This window comes from Salvelinus alpinus, chromosome 14, assembly GCF_045679555.1.
Source record: "Salvelinus alpinus chromosome 14, SLU_Salpinus.1, whole genome shotgun sequence".
Taxonomy (NCBI): domain Eukaryota; kingdom Metazoa; phylum Chordata; class Actinopteri; order Salmoniformes; family Salmonidae; genus Salvelinus; species Salvelinus alpinus.
The window spans coordinates 28,380,124-28,408,123 of NC_092099.1; the positions used below are offsets into that span (position 1 = coordinate 28,380,124).

General features: G+C 48.2%; 1 protein-coding gene across 4 annotated transcripts in view; it reads right to left on the reverse strand.

The window, feature by feature from the left end:
* Positions 1 to 28,000, reverse strand: part of LOC139538704 (unconventional myosin-XVI-like) — a 307,739-nt gene that overhangs the window by 109,326 nt on the left and 170,413 nt on the right. For all 4 annotated transcript variants that reach the window (XM_071341081.1, XM_071341079.1, XM_071341080.1 and 1 more), the window contains exons 8-14: positions 15,314 to 15,389; positions 12,074 to 12,224; positions 11,780 to 11,927; positions 11,495 to 11,605; positions 8,466 to 8,531; positions 3,616 to 3,743; positions 375 to 480 (exon numbers count right to left, since the gene is read on the reverse strand). In XM_071341081.1, coding sequence (XP_071197182.1) covers positions 375 to 480; positions 3,616 to 3,743; positions 8,466 to 8,531; positions 11,495 to 11,605; positions 11,780 to 11,927; positions 12,074 to 12,224; positions 15,314 to 15,389 — 786 coding nt within the window. The remainder of the gene's footprint in view (positions 1 to 374; positions 481 to 3,615; positions 3,744 to 8,465; positions 8,532 to 11,494; positions 11,606 to 11,779; positions 11,928 to 12,073; positions 12,225 to 15,313; positions 15,390 to 28,000) is intronic.

The following is a 28,000-nucleotide window of genomic DNA, read 5'->3' on the forward strand; positions in this document are numbered from 1 at the left end:
ACCGCTCACTGTCCAAGGTGAAAGGAGTAATAAGAGAATCGACAGCATTTAGATGCTATGGCTTTCTCTCAGGGACAAATGGGCCAATCACAAACACAATGGGCTTGTGTCATCATACAGAACCTAGCGATGGCTATCAAGGAAATAAAATAACCTGTACCAACCTAGGGGTTTGATGTAAAGGCCAGCGTACTAACACAGATCATTTGGTCCATGAATCCATATCTCAAACCACTACACCACAGGGACTCTGTAACAGTGGACTGAACACCCACTGAGCTAGTCTGTCTGTCATGTTCTATTCAACTTCCATTGTCCTCCAAGAGTGGATTCATATTTTTAAGACAACCAGGGCCAGAGTAACCCAGACTCACTTGATTCATCCTGGGCTCAAGAGAGAAGCCTTTGGGGCTGGACCTCACTGCCAGGTGTCTCACTATGTGTTTACAAGCCTCTGTCTTCCCAGAACCACTCTCCCCACTGCAGAAAGAGAGAGAAACACAGAGAGATAGAGTTAGAGAGAGAAAGGTAAAGATAGAGGCTTGTTAATGTAGTAAGGGTGATTAGACATACGTAGCAAAAATAAAAGACAGATGTGTGTGTCCATGCAAGGGTGTGAATATCTGTGTCTGTGAGTGTATCTATGTGTGTCAACATTGTGCCTGGTCTCAGGTGAATAGGTGTGTTTTGTGGCGTGAGTTATCTGGGTGTAGCCCAGGCTCCTATCTGTCACATCCGTCAAACTCCTCCACCCGCCTGACATCACTCCTCTGGGGTATCATTTCTCTTTCTCATCCCCCCCATCCCATTCACAATCTTGAAACTAGTCATTACAATGGTCTTGTTTATCAAGTGGACACTATCATAACAACCTAGCCTATGGTTATAATGCGGGTGCTCTGTGACGTTTTAGAAACATTTTGTAATTCATTTTCTTTCTTAATTCTAGTGAAGGCCACTGAAAGTGAAGACCTATGGAAGATTCTTTGGGTTAGTGGAGATGGCAAGTGGAGCTCATGGTCATATGTACTCTTCATCTAGTTGCTCCTCTAGCATCCACCCACTGGGCATCTCACTGAGGTCATTCAGGTTAGGTTGATCCACCCACTTTCATCTCACTGAGGTCATTCAGGTTAGGTTGATCCACCCACTTTCATCTCACTGAGGTCATTCAGGTTAGGTTGATCCACCCACTGGGCATCTCACTGAGGTCATTCAGGTTAGGTTGATCCACCCACTTTCATCTCACTGAGGTCATTCAGGTTAGGTTGATCCACCCACTTTCATCTCACTGAGGTCATTCAGGTTAGGTTGATCCACCCACTGGCATCTCACAGAGGTCATTCAGGTTAGGTTGATCCACCCACTTTCATCTCACTGAGGTCATTCAGGTTAGGTTGATCCACCCACTGGGCATCTCACTGAGGTCATTCAGGTTAGGTTGATCCATCCACTGGCATGTCACAGAGGTCATTCAGGTTAGGTTGATCCACCCACTTTCATCTCACTGAGGTCATTCAGGTTAGGTTGATCCACCCACTGGGCATCTCACTGAGGTAATTCAGGTTAGGTTGATCCACCCACTTTCATCTCACTGAGGTCATTCAGGTTAGGTTGATCCACCCACTGGGCATCTCACTGAGGTCATTCAGGTTAGGTTGATCCACCCACTGGGCATCTCACTGAGGTCATTCAGGTTAGGTTGACCCATCCACCTGGCATCTCACAGAGGTCATTCAGGTTAGGTTGATCCACCCACTTTCATCTCACTGAGGTCATTCAGGTTAGGTTGATCCACCCACCTGGCATCTCACTGAGGTCATTCAGGTTAGGTTGATCCACCCACCTGGCATCTCACTGAGGTCATTCAGGTTAGGTTGACTGTGGTGAACTCCACTCATCTGCTCCATGGGGTACTTAAACTAACAGTTGGACATACTGTTAGATCTGTCTAACTACACAACACACACACACACACACACACACACACACACACACACACACACACACACACACACACACACACACACACACACACACACACACACACACACACACACACACACACACACACACACACACACACACACACACACACACACACACACACACACACGCAGAGCAGAGCAGAGACCAGCTACGTTACACAGATGGTAGATGGCTTTAGGAGGTAATTTAAGCCCCAACTAATGACAGCTGTGTGTGTGTGTGTGTGTGTGATTTTGTCCTCCTATTAATGACCCTGCTGAGAGTATGAACACAGCAGTTCACCTCTCTTTTCATTTACAGGGCTTTATTATTTAAGGGCGTTTTGTGCTTCAGGGCATGTGTCTATACCCTGGCCTCCAGGGATCATGTGTACTGAATGTATATGATTGTGTAGGTGTGTGTACCCTGCCCTTGAGGCACCTAACATTTTGACTGCCTCCAGCCCAGTGGAGCATGGAAGACTGCAAATGAGGTGTGTGTGATGAATAGCCAGCGGCCGAAATGCATTAACTTGCTGCCAGATCCGTTGCGACTCAGCGTGAACGTTGGTGGAGAGCCGTAACGGGTTTAATTGCAATCAGGAAGCTGCCTCCATCCAGCCAGGCTCCTGAAGCCATTAATTGTTCTGTGATCGTTTAACAGGTCTGGGCTGAGACTAAGGCTCATTAATCTCTCTGGGAGCATTTAACTGACCTGCAGGGGTGGGTTTGAACAAACTGGGCAGTGGTCCTCACCACTCACCTACTCTAAATCATTTACTGATGCTGAGTTAACAATCTACATTTCCATTTTAGTCATTTAGCAGATGCTCTTATCCAGAGCAACTTACAATTAGTGCCTTCATCTAGGTGATACAACAACATATCACAATCATAATAAGTTCATTTTCCCTCAAAGTATTTATCAGCAACATCAGTGCTAGTGGGAAAAGAGGAGGGGGGGGGCGTGAAAATGATTTAAGATACTCTTCAAAGGGGGTGAAAATGATTTAAGATACTCTTCAAAGAGGGGGGGGGGGAAATGATTTAAGATACTCTTCTAAGTGGGGGGGGTGAAAATGATTTAAGATACTCTTCAAAGGGGGGGGCGTGAAAATGATTTAAGAGACTCTTCAAAGGGGGAGGGGGTGAAAATGATTTAAGAGACTCTTCAAAGAGGGGGGGGGGGCGTGAAAATGATTTAAGATACTCTTCAAAAGGGGGGGGGCGTGAAAATGATTTAAGAGACTCTTCAAAGAGGGGGGGCGTGAAGATTATTTAAGATACCCTTCAAAGGGGGGAGGGGCCGTGAAAATGATTTAAGATACTCTTCAAAGGGGCGGGGGGGGGTGAAAATTATTTAAGATACTCTTCAAAGGGAGGGGTGAAAATGATTTAAGGTACTCTTCAAAGGGGGGGGGGCGTGAAAATGATTTAAGATACTCTTCAAAGAGGGGGGGGGGGGGTGATTTAAGATACTCTTCAAAGAGGCAGGGTTTCAGATCTGGATGAAATACTAATGCTTCCTCACAGAGGCCATATTGGCATGTGTTTAGTGAGTGAGTGTGTTTGTGTGTGTATGTGTGTGCACATTTGTGCATGCATTTGAATGTGTGTGTGTTTTTTCTCTTTCTGTGTTTCCGTGTACCTGAGGATGAAGCATTGTGGGCGTCGCTCCTGCAGCATCATGTGGTAGGCCCTCTCTGCTGAGGAGAAGATGTGAGGAGGCAGAGAGGAGCACAGACGCCCTGAAGAACTCAGATACAACTGACTCACCTGACAGAGAGAGAGAGAGAGCGTGAGAGACAGAGAGAGAACATACTGTAAGTGTCATAATCCTTAACAGTTACATAGAGAGAATAGTTACAGCCCATTCTTACATGACACACTGACATGCACGCATACACCCGCACGCATGTATGTGTAACAGTATAGCTTCCGTCCCTCTCCTCGCCCCAACCTGGGCTCGAACCAGGGACCCTCTGCACACATCAACCACAGTCACTCACGAAGCATCGTTACCCATCGCGCAACAAAAGCCCCGGCCCTTGCAGAGCAAGGGGAACAACTACTTCTAGGTCTCAGCACGAGTGACGTCACCGATTGAAACACTATTAGCGCGCACCACCGCTAACTAGCTAGCCATTTTACATCGGCCACATACGCACACACCACTTGGTTTCATCCTTACACAGATCTAACCTGCATATACTTTTACAAGTGTGTGTCAGAGGAGACTGGTGGGAGGAGCTATAGGAGGAAGGGCTCAATGAAATGGCTCGAACGGAGTCAAATATGTGGTTTGCATAAGTCTATGTGTTTGATACCGTTCCATTCCAGCCATTACAATGAGCCCGTCCTCCTATATCTCCTCCCACCAGCCTCCTCTGGTGTGTGCGGAACACAGCGCTCTGACAAAGTGTGGCTTACCACTCACCAGTCCTGTACTATGGCCACGTAAACCAACAGTCAGAAACAGACAGAGCAATTAGTGGTTAGTTGAAACTGTCTGACTCAGTGTATTGAGGTGGCGTTTTAAAAGGCAGTGTTTCAAAGACTGTTTCATGCTGCTAGTATACTAGTGTTAAGCTTATCTATTCTCATAGGCTGCACTGTAGAAATATAAAACAGTAGTACACATTGTGTGCCATGCCTCGGCCTGTACCACTGACTGAACACATTGATTTAGCAGAACATCAAACAGACTAATAGCTGAATGCTGACACTGGGCTGGAATGTGTCCGACTGACTGACTGCCACTTAGATCAGACGGGCATGGAGGCAATGTTGAGATTGGTTGTACACAGCAAGGAAGGATGGGGGAGAGAAAAAAGGGATGAGTGGGAGAAAGGGAGGAAGAGAGGGAAGGGAGGGGCAGGAGCAGAGATAGCTTTGTCTGACTGTTGGAGGACATCTGAAGGACAGAGCAGCGGAGTTTGAGTTTGTGTCAAATACATACAGAGAGAGGAAAAGCAGAGAAGGAGGGGATGGAAAAAAGAGAAAATACACACATATGCCACCTGTCACTTGGTTGCCATACAGACAACACACACCTACATGTTGCCCTGAAGCCTTACATAACAACCATTAAATCCTCCCCCACACCTAGTGTATTATATTTCAAGGGTTTCTGTGGCACTAATCATGTACAGTACAGCGTGGCTTCTCTCCACTCATGTACTAACCTGAGACACATCAAACACTACATACAATGCCCACAAGCTCCCTATCACAACCCCAGCCAAGCCCCACAAACCCAACCCCTAAAAAAACATTCCCCAGTCCAGCAAGCCCCAAAACCCAACTCCAAATATCACACCACTGCCCAGCCCTTGCCACAGTACCAAACCCAGCCTCTGATCCCTTTCTCAAGCCAGACTCAATCAAGCCCCAGGCAGTCCCCAACCCCAAACGTCTGTCCCATCACAGAGCAGATGTGAGTGGGATTGGAGGGGAGGAGAGGAAGGGGGTTGTTTTTGGTGGAAGGGGTAGACAGACATCAGAGGGTAACAGCCTGTTAGCAGCAGATCACACATGTTGTGACATATGTCTCTCTCACTCTCTCAGGTGGAGTGTGCATGCAAGGCTTGGGTGTGTGTTAAATTCTGCCAGATTTGAGGTACAGATATAGGGGGGCGATGGAACTGCCAGGGGAGTCAGGCATCTGTCCGAAACCAAGCTAGGGGTACCCCACCCCCTCCACACACACACCTGCTAAACCCCCGTTTCATGGGCAATCTCTCAGCTGCCATTTGGGCAGTGGGCTGAGTGATGATGGTCATCTTGTCATATTGTATTTCTTCAGACAGTGAGCACATATTGTCCCACTAATGTGACTATTCAGCTGTCATTGCTATTGTAGACACACAAGGCATGGCATGGCAAACACACCACATGTGAGGTACGGCAAACATAGCCTACTATAGGTTAAACCTGTGTCAGAAATAACTAAGAGGGATTACATGTGTACTTTATGTAAAGACTGAAAGAGACATGTTTCTGTCAGCGTTACGTAAATGCACGTCTGATACAGTAAGATGTGTATGCATTACATAAATGCCTGTCTAGGCTACGGCCCAGCAGATATACAGTGTGTGTGTGTGTGTGTGTGTTTTTCTGAACAGAATCTCCCCCTGGCCTAGCTAGTGTATAGTGCAGTCAGCCCTCCACTGTATATCACTGACAGGAAGACACTACATTATTAATGGACCACATCAAGGCCCATTTCATCCATTCATAAAAAACTAATTATACACACAACAGGAAACTCAATACACACACACACACCACATACTGTTAACATATTCTCTGTGTTATATTGACAAGATACATTATAGAGTATATACAAATACAAAACATAAAGCTACACTCTAGCTAGAGGAAAATAAAGACAGAATGTATGTGTTAGTGTCAGCCTAACCACTAGAAATAGATGTATATTTGGATGTTTGAAAAGGTCCTGATAATGTCGTAGGCACAATTTTTTGTGTGTTATTTTTAAGAAATCACTGCACTGGGCACAAACTCATGATGCTCGGAGCCGAAGCACACTGCTTTGACTGCTGATGCTATGGCATTTTTCGAAGCTCCAGCAAATATTGAGAATACTTGATGATACTTAATGGTATGAAGTCAGTTGATTTGCAGAGCCTTCCCCAAACCATCACCCTAACCTTAACCACTAGGAATGAATGCCTAAACTGTTAACCTTTGAGTTGTTTCTGTTCTAACCCTATAACGACGTGGAATTAAACCTGTAACCATGTGGAATTAATACATAAAAAATAGACGTTCATCCATAATAAAGTGGTTTGCGAAAGTATTCATCCCCCTTGGCATTTTTCATATTTTGTTGCCTTACAACCTGGAATTAAAATAGATTTTTGGGGGGTTTGAATCATTTGATTTACACAACATGCCTACCACTTTGAAGATGCAAAATCTTTTTTCTTGTGAAACAAACAAGAAATAAGACAAAAAAACTGAAAACTTGAGTGTGCATAACTATTCACCACCCCAAAGTCTAAACTTTGTAGAGCCACCTTTTGCAACAATTACAGCTGCAAGTCTCTTGGGGTATGTCTCTATAAGCTTGGCACATCTAGCCACTGTGATTTTTGCCCATTCTTCGAGGCAAAACTGCTCCATCTTCAAGTTGGATGGGTTCCGCTGGTGTAATCTAAGTCAAACCACAGATTCTCAATTGGATTGAGGTCTGGGCTTTGACTAGGCCATTCCAAGACATTTAAATGTTTCCCCTTAAACCACTCGAGTGTTGCTTTAGCAGTAGTATGCTTAGGGTCATTGTCCTGCTGGAAGGTGAACTTCCGTCACAGTCTCAAATCTCTGGAAGACTGAAACAGGTTTCCCTCAAGAATGTCCCTGTATTTAGCGCCATCCATCATTCCTTCAATTCAGACCAGTTTCTCAGTCCCTTCCGATGAAAGACATTCCCACAGCATGATCCTGCCACCACCATGCTTCACTGTGGGGAAGGTGTTCTCGTGGTGATGCGAGGTGTTGGGTTTGCGCCAGACATAACGTTTTCCTTGATGGCCAAAAAGCTCAATTTTAGTCTCATCTGACCAGAGTACCTTCTTCCATATGCTTGGGGAGTCTCCCACATGCCTTTTGCCGAACACCAAACATGTTTGCTTATTTTTTCTTTAAGCAATGGCTTTTTCTGGCCACTCTTCCGTAAAGCCCAGCTCTGTGGAGTGTACGGCTTAAAGTGGTCCTATGGACAGATAGTCCAATCTCCGCTGTGGAGCTTTGCCGCTCCTTCAGGGTTATCTTTGGTCTCTTTGTTCCCTCTCTGATTAATGCCCTCCTTGCCTGGTCCATGAGTTTTGGTGGGCGGCCCTCTCTAGGCAGGTTTGTTGTGGTGCCATAGTCTTTCCATTTTTTAATAATGGATTTAATGGTGCTCGGTGGGATGTTCAAAGTTTCTGATATTTTTTTACAACTCAAACCTGAACTGTACTTCTCCAGAACTTTGTCCCTGACCTGTTAGAGATCGCCTTGGTCTTCATGTTGCCACTTGCTTGGTTGTGCCCCTTGCTTACTGGTGTTACAGACTCTGGGGCCTTTCAGATTTGGTGTATATATACTGAGATCATGTGACAGATCATGTGACACTTATATTGCACACAGGAAGACTTTATTTAACTAACTATGTGACTTCTGAGGGTAATTGGTTGCAGCAGATCTTATTTAGGGGCTTCATAGCAATGAGTTTGAATACAAGCACCACTTTTCCGTTTGACATTTTTTGTAATTTTTTGAAAGAAGTTATTTTTTTCATTTCACTTCACCAATTTGGACAATTATGTGTATGTCCATTACATGAAAGCCAAATTAAAATCTATTTAAATTACAGGTTGTAATGCAACAAATAGAAAAACGCCAAGGGTGATGAATACGTTTACAAGGCACTGTATGTCAAATGTTGAAGGGACACTATGAGATCTTGTTGGTTACTGTATAATGTGTACTCACCAGTGAGGAGTAAATGGGGAGCTCTTTGTTAGGATTGACCAGGAGAAGAATGTGCCCGATGTAGGTCTGAAAAAAATAACTTGCATTACTTCTTTAACCAAAGAGACATACAGTGAGTGAAATGCATCTCGTTTATAAAATAATGGATTATTACAGTTGAAATACTGTAACATCAGGGGTATACATCTCATCCTGATATATTGGCGTTGAGGCATCTTGTCTTGACCTGAAGCACGGTCAAACTACCAGCCACTAAACTCCTGGGGTAAACACAGAAGTTCACATAGAGCCATACCGTCTTAATTGTTGAAGCACAAAGCCCCATCCCTTTCATGGAGCCTGACGGTCAACTTAGCACGAACTAAATCCCTTCCCCAAACACAACGAGGGATGGGAGAGGCCTGTGTCAGCACTAACTAAATCCCTTCCCCAAACACAACGAGGGATGGGAGAGGCCTGTGTCAGCACTAACTAAATCCCTTCCCCAAACACAACGAGGGATGGGAGAGGCCTGGGTCAGCACTAACTAAATCCCTTCCCCAAACACAACGAGGGATGGGAGAGGCCTGTGTCAGCACTAACTAAATCCCTTCCCCAAACACAACGAGGGATGGGAGAGGCCTGTGTCAGCACGAACTAAATCCCTTCCCCAAACACAACGAGGGATGGGAGAGGCCTGTGTCAGCACGAACTAAATCCCTTCCCCAAACACAACGAGGGATGGGAGAGGCCTGTGTCAGCACTAACGCTATGGCAAACATGACAACAAACACCATTATGAGAATTACAAAACTCTTCACAAAAGTATCCTCTTCCGCTGCCACGGCGTTGGATATGCTCATTCCCAAATACACGCTCCTGGGGCATGCGTACACCTTGGCGAACAAGGAAGTGTGATAGAGGTAAGAAAGGCTTTTCTAATGATAACTAAAATTACTCAAATGCAGGGAAAACATAGTCAACAACATTACTGTAATGAGCTTCAGGGGTTCACGGGATATGGCTGAGACATATGAATAGAATATGTTGCCAAATAGCGGTCTGCTCGGACATGAGACCCTGTCAACGTTTGAAAAAAATCAATGCAATATGTAATCAACTTGACATTTAACGGCAACTAACGCTGCAAATCACTTAAAAAACATTACCACCAAAACCTCTTTTTATAAACAGAAATAGCAAAAACTGCATGGAGATAGAGAGGTATTCTTATTCCATTCCAATAGCTATTCCTTCTTCCAACGCACAGACCCTGAGGCTGTTTAAATAGGCTACTAACTGCCAAAATCCCTTCCTCTGACTGAGACATACAGTAAACCCTAACCCTTACAGCTACTGCTGTACAGTTACAAGCTGCTAGCCCTACCTCCCACACAAATACCCTGAGGCTGGCTAATTGCTAAATGCTAACCCTCTGTCCCCTAGGAGTGCCCTGCTGGGGTTGGATAGGACGTGTTATCACTAAAACGCTAACATGCTGCTTTGCCTATCCTCAGGCCTGGGCTGAAGGTTAATGAGTTTCAAAGTTATCCACATACACTGTTTTAAGGTCAGTTTTGCATTTTAACCCCTAATAGCAGGGTTAGATGATTCTAGATCTGTGCCAGAGGGTAACTTTAACGCAAAGCAAGTTAACTGTGACCCTTACACTTAATCACATGCTCTCAATCTCGTATAGTAGCATCAAGAACAAACTCAAATTCCACTCCCTCACAACCACCATCAAATCCTCCCAACTGTCATCCATCCCTCCCTCTCTCTCTAGTCCCTGGGCTTGGCTGTGTACCATCCCTCCATCTCAGCACAAAGGAGCAGGCTGGAGCCCAGTCATCAAAGTCCCAGTCTCTGACCACCCTACTGGGGAGCATATGGAACATTACAACGGCTTTGTCCTCCCTCTCCTCCATATCGTCCCTCTCTCCATGGTTTCCTCTCTCTCTCCCTCCTCCACCTCATGCTCCTCTCTCATTTTCTCATCCACCTCCTCTCTCCATGCTCTCTTCTTCCTCTTCTTCCTCCCCCTCCTCCTCGCCCAATCTCCTTATCTTTTCCCATCATCTCTTTTTTTCTTTCCCTTCTCCTTGTCTCATTCTATCCCCCTCTTCTCTGTCCTCTCTCAATCTACCTCCTCCTCTCTTACCTCCCCTCCATATCTAAGCCAGCCAGTCTCTCCTCCATCTGTAGTTCAGTAACAACAGGCTATTGAAGCCTCTTCACACACAGTGATGAGAATAACCAGGCTGTTCCACATTGATCTGGCTCCTGTCTTTAAACAGCACAGTCTCTCATGCTGAGCTATAGACCAGACAATAGACTCAGGGAGATTGGGACAATGAAAGGTGGTTAAAATGACCAGAAACCGAAAGGAAAAGGGGTGTACAGTATTTCTTAAAAATGCAGTCATGGATTTCTTCCATCGAACCAAACCAGCATTGATTCTCCAACATAGGAAATGTCTCTTTTGTGAGTGTGTGTGTGTGTCTGTGTAAATTTGTGCATTAATGTGGGTGCCTGTGTATCCGTGCATGTACATGTGGCTCTTAGTAGTTATATTCATCCCCCCAGCCATGGCTCAAAGTCCCTGGGCAGCAGACAGTGAGTCTCCTGGGCCACCTTCCAGACACGAGGCCCTGGCCAGAGCTCACACAAACCCATCACACAACAGCCACTATCCCAGAACAGAGAGCTGAGAGGGGATTGGAAGACTGACTCAAAGAACGTACCACCCCTACAACTCACACTAGCACAGTTACCATTGCCTGGCCTGGCAACAGAGAGACCAAAAACAGGACTCCCTCCCCTGTCCCAGCCATTGGCAAAAACACCCATCTCTGTCACTGGCCTGCTAGGCTGGAGGGTGCTGGTTTGCCTCCCCAGCTCTGAATCTGGGCAGAGTCAAGGGGAAAGACTGCCCATTGTCCAAGCTGACATCTCATACATCACTCCAATTGTATGTCAGTGTGTCCATGTGAGTGTGTGTGTGTGTGTATGTATGTTTGTGTGCATGTTTGTGTGAGTGTTCTACCTACATAAATCTGGTCATTGCCAAAGCGTTTCTGCATCTCGTAGAGCAGGCTGCTGTTTGTGAGTTCACTGAGAGACGCCAGGTCATCATTAGGCGCCGGAGGCATCAGCTTCACCTGCAACACAACACCACACAGGTTACCATATTAACCACACATGGATTTGGTGCATGTGCACACTTTCTCATACTGTACATGTAAACTTTTCTGTGGTAGAGATGTGAAGTACATAGCAGTAGTGCACATATTGAGTGTACACTTAGTTGTAGTGCAGATGTTGATTGTACTTGCCTGCTCCAGTTTGCTGTAGGGTCCTGTAGGTCCGTCCAGACCGTTGTCCAGTGAGGGTTGTCTGCTCAGCCCCCCTCCCACCTCACTGAACATGGCACACTTCTCCAACAGACTGTCCCTCTTAGAGAGGGACATGGACAGGGGGGTGCTACAGGGTAGGGGTGGGGGTAATAGGATTACTAAGGGTATCATTTGCTTTTGAATACTGATATCGAAACACACTTGAACTATAATTAATGCATAATATAGATAAGTGAGGTCATTTGATCATTTGATGAATTGATAAAAACTCACAGGTTCTTGACGGGGATGGTGTGGTCGTGTGCGCCTCCGTCGTAGCGCTCATCTGAAGGGGGCGGGGGGACAGAGGGGTCCTTCAGTCTCTCTACCCAGCATTCCTCTGCTCTCAGCAGCATAGCCATGATGGGGTCAGATGCTGCTATGCCTGGAACCAGGACAGAGAGCAAAGGGGGTTAAGAGAGTAACCACTAAGGGTTAACAATGAGAAAGACTCTTTTCACCTCTCTGTCAGACTGTTACAAATGTATTTGTTGGTAAGCATTATAAACCGGGTAGTTTGGGTCCTATAAGCTAATTGGCTGAAACATTTTAGCCATGTATATCAGACAACAATATACCACACGTATGATGCAAAAATACTTGTTTACTGTTCAATTAATGTTGCTAATCAGTTTATAATAGCAATAAGGCACATCAGAGGTTTGTGGTATTTAAACTTGCCTAAAGAAGCAGTCCGGGATCTTAAGAACTTACAAATTCATAACATATTGTCCTATTTTGAATTTGTAACATTTCATACAAATTGCACCAAAAAAAGGTAACATATCATAAGCAATGGATGACGTAATACAGAGTTGTCGGGAACTCGTTTTGGCTCGTGAACACTACTTTCAAAAGGACTGGTTGAAATGATACAAAATCTCTGGAGCATGACTTGAATCATTGTGGTCATAAGACATTTAAGTCACTGATGGTCTTTCAGTACTTTCAATCATATCTAGCTTGCAAGGATGTGGAATGTTGCGTAGACATTGACTTTGAACACCAGCCAATCAACGAGACACATAAAATGTCCTCCAAGATCAATACGCTGAACATTAATGACAAGTAATATAGACTAATTCACTAAGGGCCTCGTCCTAACCCACTGACCCCCCCTCACATCCATATGGATGTGCCTGTGCAGAGTGCAAAGCCCATGGAGGACCAATCCATCTGAGCTTCAGAGACAGGGTGAGTTAAGATACCCTCAGTCTTTCATGAGGTCTAAAAGGGCACAGGGGAGGAGTACGGCTACTGTATATCTCCTCTTTTATTTCATAGAGAGTGACAACCCCCTAGACGCCCATATCTCCCCCCCTCTTACTCTCTCTCTCTCTCACACACACACACACACACACACACACACACACACACACACACACACACACACACACACACACACACACACACACACACACACACACACACACACACACACACACACACACACACACACACACACACACACACACACACACACACTCATGCATACACACACTCATGCATACACACACATTTAGATTAAATGAGAAGGAATCATGTTAGTGTGGTCATACATAGTCTCTTCTGCTTCTGTACATAAATGACAGATAATGCACTTGAGTAGTGATATTCTACCTTCATAACCATTATGGAATGAATCAAATTAGTTCTGATGATTAATTCTGAACACTTCCAGTCTATTCTCTCAGTGTGTGTGCATGTTTCTGTGTCCAGAGAAAAAATCAAGTAGAGTATGAAGTGTTCATTTTATGTTTGGTTAATGGATGAGCTTGTCCTCATGGGGCAATACCATACAGTGTCTTCGGAAAGTATTCAGACCCCTTGACTTTTTCCACATTTTGGTACGTTACAGTCTTTTTCTAAAATTGATAAAAGTATTTTTTTTCTCAGCAATCTACACACAATACCCCATAATGACAAAGTGAAAACAGGTTTTTAGAAATGTTTGCACATTTATTAAAAATAAAAATAAAAAATACCTTATTTACATAAGTGTTGAGACACTTTGCTATGAGACTCGAAATTAAACTCAGGCGCATCCTGTTTCCATTGACCATCCTTGAGATGTTTCTAAAACTTGATTGGACTCCACCTGTGGTCAATTCAATTGATTGGACATTATTTGGAAAGGCACACACCTGTCTATATAAGGTCCCACAGTTGACAGTGCATGTCAGAGCAAAAACCAAGCCATGAGGTCAAAGGAATTGTGCATAGAGCTCTGAGACATGATTGTGTGGAGGCACAGATCTGAGAATATTTCTGCAGCATTGAATGTCCCCAAGAACACAGTGGCCTCCATCATTCTTAAATGGAAGAAGTTTGAACCACCAAGACTCTTCCTAGAGCTGGCCGCCTGGCCAAACTGAGCAATCAGGGGAGAAGGGAACCAAGAACCCGATGGTCAAACTGACAGAGCTCCTCTGTGGAGATGGGAGAACCTTCCAGAAGGACAACCATCTCTGCAGCACTAAACCAGCAGCATCATGATGTGGTTTTTCAGTGGCAGGGACTGGGAGACTAGTCAAGATCGAGGCAAAGACGAACGGAGCAAAGTACAGAGATATCTTTGATGAAAACCTGCTCCAGAGCACTCAGGACCTCAGACTGGGGCAAAGATTCACCCTCCAACAGGACAACAACCCTTAGCACTCAGCCAAGACAACGCAGGAGTGGCTTCGGGACAAGTCCGTAAATGTCATTGAGTGGCCCAGCCAGAGCCCAGACTTCTGGAGAGACCTAAAAAATAGCTGTGCAGTGACGCTCCCCATCCAACCTGACAGAGCTTGAGAGGATCTGGAGAGAAGAATGGGAGAAACTCCCCAAATACATGTGTGCCAAGCTTGTATTGTCATACCCAAGAAGACTCGAGGCTGTAATCACTGCCAAAGGTGCTTCAACAAAGTACTGAGTTAAGTGTCTGAGTACATATGTAAATGTCATATTTCAGGTTATTAAGAAATTAGCAAACATTTCTAAACCTGCTTTTGCTTTGTCATTTTGGGATATTTTGTGTAGATTGATGAGGAACAAAAACAATTTAATACATTTTAGAGTAAGGCTTTATCATAACAAAATGTGGAAAAAGTCAAGGGGTCTGAATACTTTCCAAATGCACTGTATAACCTCCACCCACACCGCACACACACCGCACACACACACACACACACACACACACACACACACACACACACACACACACACACACACACACACACACACACACACACACACACACACACACACACACACACACACACCCACAACCACACACCCACAACCACACACACACAGTCTTGTGGAAATGAATTGGTTAGGTTGTGTGTGTTGGTTCCGTTTTATCAGAGTGATCACTAGAACAGTAGGCTAGGCAGACACAGGTCAACTGGACCAATCAAAATACATTTATTTATTTCAATACCACATGCTTAAATTGAGTGTGTGTGTGTGTATGTCAGTGTGTTATACCTGAGGGCTTGTCTTGGTTGCAGTTCAGGAGAGTTGGGTCTGCTCTGTGCTTCAGCAGCTGGCTAACGATGCTTGTCTGCAGGGAGACGGACAGACAGAGACACACACCTTCATTATTTCAGAGAAAATAAAAAAAGACATGGAACTGCATTAGATCACATGTTGCATGCCTTCCTCCCCAAATGTCCTTGCTGTGGCCCATATCTACAAAAACAGTTGTCTGATATGTAGCTGTCATCATCTCCTCTCGCCCCCAGTCTCACCCTTCCGTCTTTCTGCCTCAGATTTCTTTATGTTCCTCTGTTGCCGTATATACAGTGGGGAGAACAAGTATTTGATACACTGCCGATTTTGCAGGTTTTCCTACTTACAAAGCATGTAGAGGTCTGTAATTTTTATCATAGGTACACTTCAACTGTGAGAGACGGAATCTAAAACAAAAATCCAGAAAATCACATTGTATGATTTTTAAGTAATTAATTTGCATTTTATTGCATGACATAAGTATTTGATACATCAGAAAAGCAGAACTTAATATTTGGTACAGAAACCTTTGTTTGCAATTACAGAGATCAGACGTTTCCTGTAGTTCTTGACCAGGTTTGCACACACTGCAGCAGGGATTTTGGCCCACTCCTCCATACAGACCTTCTCCAGATCCTTCAGGTTTCGGGGCTGTCGCTGGGCAATACGGACTTTCAGCTCCCTCCAAAGATTTTCTATTGGGTTCAGGTCTGGAGACTGGCTAGGCCACTCCAGGACCTTGAGATGCTTCTTACGGAGCCACTCCTTAGTTGCCCTGGCTGTGTGTTTTGGGTCGTTGTCATTCTGGAAGACCCAGCCACGACCCATCTTCAATGCTCTTACTGAGGGAAGGAGGTTGTTGGCCAAGATCTCGCGATACATGGCCCCATCCATCCTCCCCTCAATACGGTGCAGTCGTCCTGTCCCCTTTGCAGAAAAGCATCCCCAAAGAATGATGTTTGCACCTCCATGCTTCACAGTTGGGATGGTGTTCTTGGGGTTGTACTCATCCTTCTTCTTCCTCCAAACACAGCGAGTGGAGTTTAGACCAAAAAGCTCTATTTTTGTCTCATCAGACCACATGACCTTCTCCCATTCCTCCTCTGGATCATCCAGATGGTCATTGGCAAACTTCAGACGGGCCTGGACATGCGCTGGCTTGAGCAGGGGGACCTTGCGTGCGCTGCAGGATTTTAATCCATGACGGCGTAGTGTGTTACTAATGGTTTTCTTTGAGAGTGTGGTCCCAGCTCTCTTCAGGTCATTGACCAGGTCCTGCCGTGTAGTTCTGGGCTGATCCCTCACCTTCCTCATGATCATTGATGCCCCACGAGGTGAGATCTTGCATGGAGCCCCAGACCGAGGGTGATTGACCGTCATCTTGAACTTCTTCCATTTTCTAATAATTGCGCCAACAGTTGTTGCCTTCTCACTAAGCTGCTTGCCTATTGTCCTGTAGCCCATCCCAGCCTTGTGCAGGTCTACAATTTTATCCCTGATGTCCTTACACAGCTCTCTGGTCTTGGCCATTGTGGAGAGGTTGGAGTCTGTTTGATTGAGTGTGTGGACAGGTGTCTTTTATACAGGTAACGAGTTCAAACAGGTGCAGTTAATACAGGTAATGAGAGGAGAACAGGAGGGTGTCTTAAAGAAAAACTAACAGGTCTGTGAGAGCCGGAAATCTTACTGGTTGGTAGGTGATCAAATACTTATGTCATGCAATAAAATGCAAATTAATTACTTAAAAATCATACAATGTGATTTTCTGGATTTTTGTTTTAGATTCCGTCTCTCACAGTTGAAGTGTACCTATGATAAAAATTACAGACCTCTAAATGCTTTGTAAGTAGGAAAACCTGCAAAATCGGCAGTGTATCAAATACTTGTTCTCCCCACTGTAGTTACTTATGTCACTACAAGCCTATTACTCTTTCCACCCATTTCTCTCTGTCTCTCTGTCTCTCTGTCTCTCTGTCTCTCTGTCTCTCTGTCTCTCTGTCTCTCTGTCTCTCTGTCTCTCTCTCTCTCTCTCTCTCTCTCTCTCTCTCTCTCTCTCTCTCTCTCTCTCTCTCTCTCTCTCTCTCTCTCTCTCTCTCTCAATTTTCAATTCAATTCAATTGACTTTATTGACATGGCAAGTTCATTATTACTTACATTGTCAAAGTATACATATCGAAAAATAAAAATAAAATATATATGTATATATATACAAAATATATATATATTTATATATAAATAAATGGTGGGACCAACAGCTATAATAATAGTAGTAGTGGACATGGGATTACCATTAACAACAACTACAACAACAATATTAATCAGAACAACAATACATTAAATCAATGGTAGTAGACCAGTGTCAATATGACTTGAGAAGACATATGACCTGGTATGAAAGACAAAACAAAACTAAGCTAAATGGGAAATATTATCAACATTACTTTGCATTTTTCATTGGCTGTCCCTCAGGTTGTGGCAGGAGGACACTTTTTGGCTTTTCACCCAATAAATATTTGATTTTTTCTTCATTTTTTATAGTTTCAAATTCTTTGTATTGAGTTATAATTTTGGGAAAGAAATATGCTCTTAGGTCTGAGTATTTGTCACAGTGTAGTAGGAAATGCACCTCTGTCTCTATCTCTCCCCTGGAGCAGAGTGAGCACAGCCTGTCCTCTCTGGGCAGCCAGGTTTGTCTGTGACGACCGGTCTCTATAGCCAGACTGTGCTCACTGAGTCTGTACAAAGTACAGATGTTTTCCTCAGTTTTCTATCAGTCACAGTGGTCAGATAGTCTGCCACCATGTACTGTCTGTTTAGAGCCAAATAGCATTGAAGTTTACTTAGATTTTTTTGTGGTGTCTTTCCAATAGGTTATATATTTTTCTTTTTGTTTTGTGATGATTTGGTTGGGCCAGATTTTCTGAGGGCTGTCCCGAGGCTCTATGGGGTTGGTTTGGGTTGGTGAACTGAGCCTCAGAACCAGCTGGCTCAGGGGACTCTTCTCTGGTTTCATCTCTTGACATTGTAGAGCTGTGTGATGGAATGTTTTAGGGTCACTTGTTTTTAGATGGTTGTAAAATTTGATGGCTCTTTTTTCTATTCGAATGAGGAGGGGGTATTGGCCCAATTCTGCCCTACATGCGTTATTTGGAGTTTTTCTTTGTACTTGCAATACAGTCTTGCAAAACTCTGCATGCAATATTTCAGTTGGATGTTTGTCCCATTTAGTAAATTCATTATTAGAGAGTGGACCCCATACTTCACTGCCATATAGAGCAATTGGTTCTATAACTGATTGAAAAATTTTGAGCCAGATTCTAATTGGAATTTCAATTTTGATGTTCCTTTTAATGGCATAGAATGCTCTTCTTGCTCTGTCTCTCTGTCTCTCTGTCTCTCTGTCTCTCTGTCTCTCTGTCTCTCTGTCTCTCTGTCTCTCTGTCTCTCTGTCTCTCTCTCTCTCTCTCTCTCTCTCTCTCTCTCTCTCTCTCTCTCTCTCTCTCTCTCTCTCTCTCTCTCTCTCTCTCTCTCTCTCTCTCTCTCTCTCTCTCTCTCTCTCTCTCTCTCTCTCTCTCTCTCTCTCTCTCTCTCTCTCTCTCTCTCTCTCTCTCTCTCTCTCTCTGTCTTTCTCTCTGTCTTTGTCTCTCTGTCTTTCTCTCTGTCTTTGTCTCTCTGTCTCTCTCTCTGTGTCTCTGTCTCTCTGTCTCCCTCTCTCCCTCTCTCCCTCTCTCTCTCTGTCTCTCTCTCTCTCTATGTCTCCCTCTCACTCTGCTACGGCATGTTTACATGCCAAAGCAAGTGAAATAGATAATAAACAAAAGTGAAATAAACAATAAAAAATTAACAGTGTACATTACACTCACAAAAGTTCCAAAGGAATAGAAACATTTCAAATGTCATGTTATGGCTATACTGTATACAGTGTTGTAACGATGTGCAAATAGTTAAAGTACAAAAGGGAAAATAAATCAACATAAATATGGGTTGTATTTACAATGTTGCTTGTTCTTCGCTTGTTGCCCTTTTTTATTGTGGCAACAGGTCACAAATCTTGCTACTGTGTTGGAACACTGGCATTTCACCCAATAGATATGTGAGTTTATCTGTCTCTCTCTCTGTCTCTCACAAAGCCTATTAATCTCCACCCCTCTCTTTTTTCCTCCTCCCTCCCTCTTTTCCCCCTCTCCTTCTTCTCTCCCCCAGGGTTGCGACTAGCAACACCTGTGTGATATGTGATGTTAGAGATGTGTGATCTGTGATTTGTGTATGTGTGTGTTATATGAAGTAGGTGTAATGTGTGTAATGTGTGTGATGCGTGTAATGTCTGTGATGTGTGTAATGTGTGTGATGCGTGTAATGTCTGTGATGTGTGTAATGTATGTAATGTGGGTAATGTGTGTGATTGTTGATTTGTGGTGAGACATGCCAATGGATGGCATGCCCGAGGCAGCATGTGAGAGATTGTCTGTCAATGCCTGATCCACAAATACACGCATGCACGCACACACAAGCACATCACAATGAGATGAAAATGACTAAGATCTCAGACATGGCCATGCATCAGTATGACACTGGTCTGTTAGAGCAGGGGTCCCCAAACTGTGGGGTGTGCCCCCTAGGAACTCAGTCCGGCATCAAACTTACTCTTGAAAGTTGTTATAATATAATGCAAGGTGCAATTTAGAAATTGGGTAGTGCATCATCAGTTCCTCTTGTCATATTAGTTATTACATACCTTAGAGAGCTATTTATAACCGTTCAGAAATGTCCAGATCAACTATCAAATGCCCATGTCAGCTAAACTTTTTTTATTTCATTTTTTGTTGTTGTTGTGGGGGTCAGGTGAAAAAGTTAGCAAACTCCTGTATTAGAGTATGCATCATAGCTCTGTGCTATATTTACTTGCTACATTACATCCTCCTCTACTCCCGCTCTGCACTACTAGAGGTCAGAGGTACATGAGAGTGTGTCTTTTATTAAACACATTACTTATGGTCTGTCTAGAGAGGATATGGATATACCTCTCTCTCTCTCTCGCTCTCATTCTATCTATTTATTGCTATCATGCTATAAAATCAGTTTTGGAGTAAAGTATAGAGAGTGACTCAGAATATTCTACCACAGTGTAACCTATGACTGTAACCTGGATTCACATTGGTAACAGCTGGCCAGGTTACAGGCCACAGTATGTCCACAAGGTACACCCTCACATACTCCACTCAACATTTTATAAATGCACCCCCATCATGTCACTATCGCCACAGTAGTGACCCCCTGGCTGGGGTCAAATGTCAGATTGAACCAGGAAAATGTCAGGGAGACGTGAAAGTGAGTGAAGGAGAAACAGAAGCCTAATAAGTAACAGTAATAGGCTACAGTCCATGGGAGTCATTTACCCAGGATAGTGAAATATTAACCTATTACGTGTGCCAGTGAAATACCGGCTACAGTATGAGCTAATGTTACTTTGACTCAAGCAAACAGCACCTAGCAACAGTATGACCCGTAAACAACCGAATACTACTGACCTCCGTTCAGTACTAATGGGGAGTAGAGGTGGAATTAAGAGACGCATGAAACACAACGGTACTTATAGGGTACAGTTTTACATCCTTTTGAGTTTTTAATTAGTTTACCTAGTCTAATTATGTAACATACTTGTAATATAAAGCGTTGCAGAGATGAGGCTGTTCCCTTCTCTCTGAATGTGCCTGTTGATGCTAAAGTGAGTGACAATGCTGCAAGTATACAGTATGTGTCAGTGTGTAGTTGGTATGCAGAGTGCCAGCGCCAGGCTCCAGCGGGTAGGGCTCCAGCGGGAAGGGGTCCAGTGGGAAGGGCTCCAGCGGGTAGGGGTCCAGCAGGAAGGGGTCCAGCGGGAAGGGGTCCAGCGGGAAGGGGTCCAGCGGGAAGGGCTCCAGTAGGTAGGGCTCCAGCGGGAAGGGGACCAGCGGGAAGGGCTCCAGCGGGAAGGGGACCAGCGGGAAGGGCTCCAGCGGGAAGGGCTCCAGCGGGAAGGGCTCCAGTAGGTAGGTCTCCAGCGGGAAGGGATCCAGCGGGAAGGGCTCCAGCGGGAAGGGCTCCAGCGGGTAGGGCTCCAGCGCCAGGCTCCAGCGGGTAGAGCTCCAGTGGGTAAGGGTCCAGCGGGTAGGGCTCCAGCGGGTAGGGCTCCAGCGGGTAGGGGTCCAGCAGGTAGGGCTCCAGCGGGAAGGGCTCCAGCGGGAAGGGCTCCAGCGGGAAGGGCTCCAGCAGGTAGGGCTCCAGCGGGAAGGGCTCCAGCGCCAGGCTCCAGCGGGTAGGGCTCCAGCGGGAAGGGCTCCAGCGCCAGGCTCCAGCGGGTAGGGGTCCAGCGGGAAGGGCTCCAGCGGGTAGGGGTCCAGCGGGAAGGGATCCAGCGGGAAGGGGTCCAGCGGGAAGGGGTCCAGCGGGAAGGGGTCCAGCGGGTAGGGGTCCAGTGGGAAGGGGTCCAGTGGGAAGGGCTCCAGCGGGAAGGGCTCCAGCGCCAGGCTCCAGCGGGTAGGGGTCCAGCAGGTAGGGCTCCAGCGGGTAGGGCTCCAGCGGGAAGGGGTCCAGCGGGAAGGGCTCCAGCGGGTAGGGGTCCAGCGGGAAGGGCTCCAGTGGGAAGGGGTCCAGCAGGAAGGGGTCCAGCGGGAAGGGCTCCAGCGGGAAGGGGTCCAGCGGGAAGGGATCCAGCGGGTAGGGGTCCAGCGGGTAGGGGTCCAGCGGGAAGGGGTCCAGCGGGAAGGGCTCCAGCGGGTAGGGCTCCAGTGGGAAGGGGTCCAGCGGGTAGGGCTCCAGAGGGAAGGGGTCCAGCGGGAAGGGGTCCAGCGGGAAGGGCTCCAGCGGGAAGGGGTCCAGCGGGAAGGGATCCAGCGGGTAGGGGTCCAGCGGGTAGGGGTCCAGCGGGAAGGGCTCCAGCGGGAAGGGGTCCAGCGGGAAGGGATCCAGCGGGTAGGGGTCCAGCGGGAAGGGGTCCAGCGGGAAGGGCTCCAGCGGGTAGGGCTCCAGCGGGAAGGGCTCCAGCGGGAAGGGATCCAGCGGGTAGGGGTCCAGCGGGTAGGGGTCCAGCGGGAAGGGGTCCAGCGGGAAGGGCTCCAGCGGGAAGGGGTCCAGCGGGAAGGGATCCAGCGGGTAGGGGTCCAGCGGGAAGGGCTCCAGCGGGTAGGGCTCCAGCGGGAAGGGGTCCAGCGGGTAGGGGTCCAGCGGGAATGGATCCAGCGGGTAGGGGTCCAGCGGGAAGGGCTCCAGCGGGTAGGGCTCCAGCGGGTAGGGTTCCAGTGGGAAGGGGTCCAGCGGGAAGGGCTCCAGCGGGTAGGGTTCCAGCGGGTAGGGCTCCAGCGGGTAGGGGTCCAGCGGGTAGGGCTCCAGTGGGAAGGGCTCCAGCGGGAAGGGCTCCAGCGCCAGGCTCCAGCGGGTAGGGGTCCAGCGGGAAGGGCTCCAGCGGGTAGGGCTCCAGCGGGTAGGGCTCCAGCGCCAGGCTCCAGCAGATAGGGCTCCAGCGGGAATGGGTCCAGCGGGAAGGGCTCCAGCGGGTAGGGCTCCAGCGGGTAGGGCTCCAGCGGGAAGGGCTCCAGCGGGTAGGGCTCCAGCGGGTAGGGCTCCAGCGGGTAGGGCTCCAGCGCCAGGCTCCAGCAGGTAGGGCTCCAGCTGGTAGGGGTCCAGCGGGTAGGGCTCCAGCAGATAGGGCTCCAGCAGGTAGGGCTCCAGCGGGTAGGGGTCCAGCGGGAAGGGCTCCAGCGGGTAGGGGTCCAGCGGGTAGGGCTCCAGCAGGTAGGGCTCCAGCGGGTAGGGGTCCAGCGGGTAGGGCTCCAGCGGGTAGGGCTCCAGCGCCAGGCTCCAGCGGGTAGGGCTCCAGCGGGTAGGGGTCCAGCGGGAAGGGGTCCAGCGGGAAGGGCTCCAGCGGGTAGGGCTCCAGCGGGTAGGGCTCTAGCGGGTAGGGCTCCAGCGGGTAGGGCTCCAGCGGGAAGGGGTCCAGCGCGAGGCTCCAGCGGGTAGGGCTCCAGCGGGAAGGGCTCCAGCGCCAGGCTCCAGCGGGAAGGGCTCCAGCGGGTAGGGCTCCAGCGCCAGGCTCCAGCAGGTAGGGCTCCAGCGGGTAGGAGTCCAGCGGGTAGGGCTCCAGTGGGAAGTGCTCCAGCGCCAGGCTCCAGCAGGTAGGGCTCCAGCGGGAAGGGCTCCAGCGGGTAGGGCTCCAGCAGGTAGGGCTCCAGCAGGTAGGGCTCCAGCGGGAAGGGCTCCAGCCGGTAGGGCTCCAGCAGATAGGGCTCCAGCGGGAATGGGTCCAGCGGGAAGGGCTCCAGCGGGTAGGGCTCCAGCGGGTAGGGCTCCAGCGGGAAGGGCTCCAGCGGGTAGGGCTCCAGCGGGTAGGGCTCCAGCGCCAGGCTCCAGCAGGTAGGGCTCCAGCGGGTAGGGGTCCAGCGGGTAGGGCTCCAGCAGGTAGGGCTCCAGCGCCAGGCTCCAGCAGGTAGGGCTCCAGCGGGAAGGGCTCCAGCGGGTAGGGCTCCAGCAGGTAGGGCTCCAGCGGGTAGGGGTCCAGCGGGAAGGGCTCCAGCGGGTAGGGGTCCAGCGGGTAGGGCTCCAGCAGGTAGGGCTCCAGCGGGTAGGGGTCCAGCGGGTAGGGCTCCAGCGGGTAGGGCTCCAGCGCCAGGCTCCAGCGGGTAGGGCTCCAGCGGGTAGGGGTCCAGCGGGAAGGGGTCCAGCGGGAAGGGGTCCAGCGGATAGGGCTCCAGCGGATAGGGCTCCAGCGGGTAGGGCTCTAGCGGGTAGGGCTCCAGCGGGTAGGGCTCCAGCGGGAAGGGGTCCAGCGCCAGGCTCCAGCGGGTAGGGGTCCAGCGGGTAGGGCTCCAGCAGGTAGGGCTCCAGCGCCAGGCTCCAGCAGGTAGGGCTCCAGCGGGAAGGGCTCCAGCGGGTAGGGCTCCAGCAGGTAGGGCTCCAGCGGTAGGGGTCCAGCGGGAAGGGCTCCAGCGGGTATTGGTCCAGCGGGTAGGGCTCCAGCAGGTAGGGCTCCAGCGGGTAGGGGTCCAGCGGGTAGGGCTCCAGCGGGTAGGGCTCCAGCGGGTAGGGCTCCAGCGCCAGGCTCCAGCAGGTAGGGCTCCAGCGGGTAGGGGTCCAGCGGGTAGGGCTCCAGCAGGTAGGGCTCCAGCGGTTAGGGCTCTAGCGGGTAGGGCTCCAGCGGGTAGGGCTCCAGCGGGAAGGGGTCCAGCGCCAGGCTCCAGCGGGTAGGGCTCCAGCGGGAAGGGCTCCAGCGCCAGGCTCCAGCGGGAAGGGCTCCAGCGGGTAGGGCTCCAGCGCCAGGCTCCAGCAGGTAGGGCTCCAGCGGGTAGGAGTCCAGCGGGTAGGGCTCCAGCGGGAAGTGCTCCAGCGCCAGGCTCCAGCAGGTAGGGCTCCAGCGGGAAGGGCTCCAGCGGGTAGGGCTCCAGCAGGTAGGGCTCCAGCAGGTAGGGGTCCAGCGGGAAGGGCTCCAGCGGGTAGGGGTCCAGCGGGTAGGGCTCCAGCAGGTAGGGCTCCAGCGGGTAGGGGTCCAGCGGGTAGGGCTCCAGCGGGTAGGGCTCCAGCGCCAGGCTCCAGCGGGTAGGGCTCCAGCGGGTAGGGGTCCAGCGGGAAGGGGTCCGGTAGGGCTCCAGCGGGAAGGGCTCCAGCGGGAAGGGCTCCAGCGCCAGGCTCCAGCGGGTAGGGCTCCAGCGGGAAGGGCTCCAGCGCCAGGCTCCAGCGGGTAGGGCTCCAGCGGTAAGGGCTCCAGCGCCAGGCTCCAGCGGGAAGGGCTCCAGCGGGTAGGGCTCCAGCGGGTAGGTCTCCAGCGGGAAGGGCTCCAGCGGGTAGTGCTCCAGCGGGTAGGGCTCCAGTGCCAGGCTCCAGCGGGTAGGGCTCCAGCGGGTAGGGCTCCAGCGGGTAGGGCTCCAGCGGGAAGGGCTCCAGCGGGAAGGGCTCCAGCGCCAGGCTCCAGCGGGTAGGGCTCCAGCGGGTAGGGCTCCAGCGGGAAGGGCTCCAGCGGGAAGGGCTCCAGCGGGTAGGGGTCCAGCGGGTAGGGGTCCAGCGGGTAGGGCTCCAGCAGGTAGGGGTCCAGCGGGAAGGGCTCCAGCGGGAAGGGCTCCAGCGGGAAGGGCTCCAGCGGGAAGGGCTCCAGCGGGTAGGGTTCCAGTGGGAAGGGGTCCAGCGGGAAGGGCTCCAGCGGGTAGGGCTCCAGCAGGTAGGGCTCCAATCGATTCTCTACTCCTCCCCTCCCCTGTCACTATGCACTCAAATTCACTTATGTATGCACTCAGATAAACTGTGGAGTTTGAGAAAGAGAGGGATGAGGTATCGCACGGCAAGTGGTACCGATGTACCAAGTCTGGAACAGCTTCTACTCCCAAGCTATAAGACTGCTAAATAGTTAGTTAAATAGCTAACCAATAGCTATCCGGACTATCTGCATTGACCATTTTGCACTAATCTCTTTTGACTCATCACATACACTGCTGTTACTGTTTATAATCTATCCCATTGCCTATTCACTTTATCCCTACCTATATGTACATATCTACCTCAATTACCTTGTACCTCTGCATATCAACTAGGTACTGGTACCCCGTGTATATAGGCAAGTTCATTACTCATTGTGTTATTATACCTCGTGTTATTATTTTTCAACTTATTCCTCGTGTTATTATTTTTCAACTTATTCCTCATGCTATTATTTTTCAATACTGTCTTTTGTCTCTGCATTCCACTGTTAGTCTGAACCTGTTGTTTACGAAGCATGTGACGAATACAATTTGATTTGAGATAGTGACGGTTGAGAGGTAACAGAAAGGAAGACTTTACTGTAAAACACACTATAGAGAAGAAACCTGGCCTGGGGGTAGTAGAGGAACAAAGAAGGAAAAAAAATGTTCTTAATATGAATACATTCTCTTTGTCAGCACCCCAACCATGCAGCCCCAGAAATGTAATTACATATTGGACCGTGTCAGCAAGATTTTAACATGATCGCTTCCCTTTCTCTCAAAGCCCCCTATCCGTCTACCCAAATCTCCCTCTTCCCCACCCACCCTCCATCCATATCCTGAAATCAATCTCCTTCCCTGTGAGAAACACCATGAAATCGCTAATCTAAAAGGCATTAATGAATACATGCAGTGCCGTGCCAGCACTTTGAGCTAGTCTGTTCGATAGCTCCCAAAATACCTGTTCATCAGCAGAGAGACAGAAAGAGGAGAATTCTGTTATACAAGTTATCTTCCCATAGGTCTCAAAATGAGACTAGACAAGGTAAACAAATAAAAAAGCCAGGAGCCAATACTGGTCTATAAACTAGCCAGCCAATACTGGTCTATAAACTAGCCAGCCAATACTGGTCTATAAACTAGCCAGCCAAAACTGGTCTATAAACTAGCCAGCCAATACTGGTCTATAAACTAGCCAGCCAATACTGGTCTATAAACTAGCCAGCCAATACTGGTCTATAAACTAGCCAGCCAATACTGGTCTATAAACTAGCCAGCCAATACTGGTCTATAAACTAGCCAGCCAATACTGGTCTATAAACTAGCCAGCCAATACTGGTCTAAAAACTAGCCAGCCAATACTGGTCTAAAAACTAGCCAGCCAATACTGGTCTAAAAACTAGCCAGCCAATACTGGTCTAAAAACTAGCCAGCCAATACTGGTCTATAAACTAGCCAGCCAATACTGGTCCATAAACTAGCCAGCCAAAACTGGTCTATAAACTATTCAGCCAATACTGGTCCATAAACTAGCCAGCCAATACTGGTCTATAAACTAGCCAGCCAATACTGGTCTATAAACTAGCCAGCCAATACTGGTCCATAAACTAGCCAGCCAATACTGGTCTATAAACTAGCCAGCCAATACTGGTCTATGAACTAGCCAGCCAATACTGGTCTATAAACTAGCCAGCCAATACTGGTCTATAAACTAGCCAGCCAATACTGGTCTATAAACTAGCCAGCCAATACTGGTCTATAAACTAGCCAGCCAATACTGGTCTATAAACTAGCCAGCCAATACTGGTCCATAAACTAGCCAGCCAATACCGGTCTATAAACTAGCCAGCCAATACTGGTCTATAAACTAGCCAGCCAATACTGGTCCATAAACTAGCCAGCCAATACTGGTCTATAAACTAGCCAGCCAATACTGGTCCATAAACTAGCCAGCCAATACTGGTCTATAAACTAGCCAGCCAATACTGGTCTATAAACTAGCCAGCCAAAACTGGTCTATAAACTAGCCAGCCAATACTGGTCTATAAACTAGCCAGCCAATACTGGCCATAAACTAGCCAGCCAATACTGGTCTATAAACTAGCCAGCCAATACTGGTCTATAAACTAGCCAGCCAATACTGGTCTATAAACTAGCCAGCCAATACTGGTCTATAAACTAGCCAGCCAATACTGGTCCATAAACTAGCCAGCCAATACCGGTCTATAAACTAGCCAGCCAATACTGGTCTATAAACTAGCCAGCCAATACTGGTCCATAAACTAGCCAGCCAATACTGGTCTATAAACTAGCCAGCCAATACTGGTCCATAAACTAGCCAGCCAATACTGGTCTATAAACTAGCCAGCCAATACTGGTCTATAAACTAGCCAGCCAAAACTGGTCTATAAACTAGCCAGCCAATACTGGTCTATAAACTAGCCAGCCAATACTGGCCATA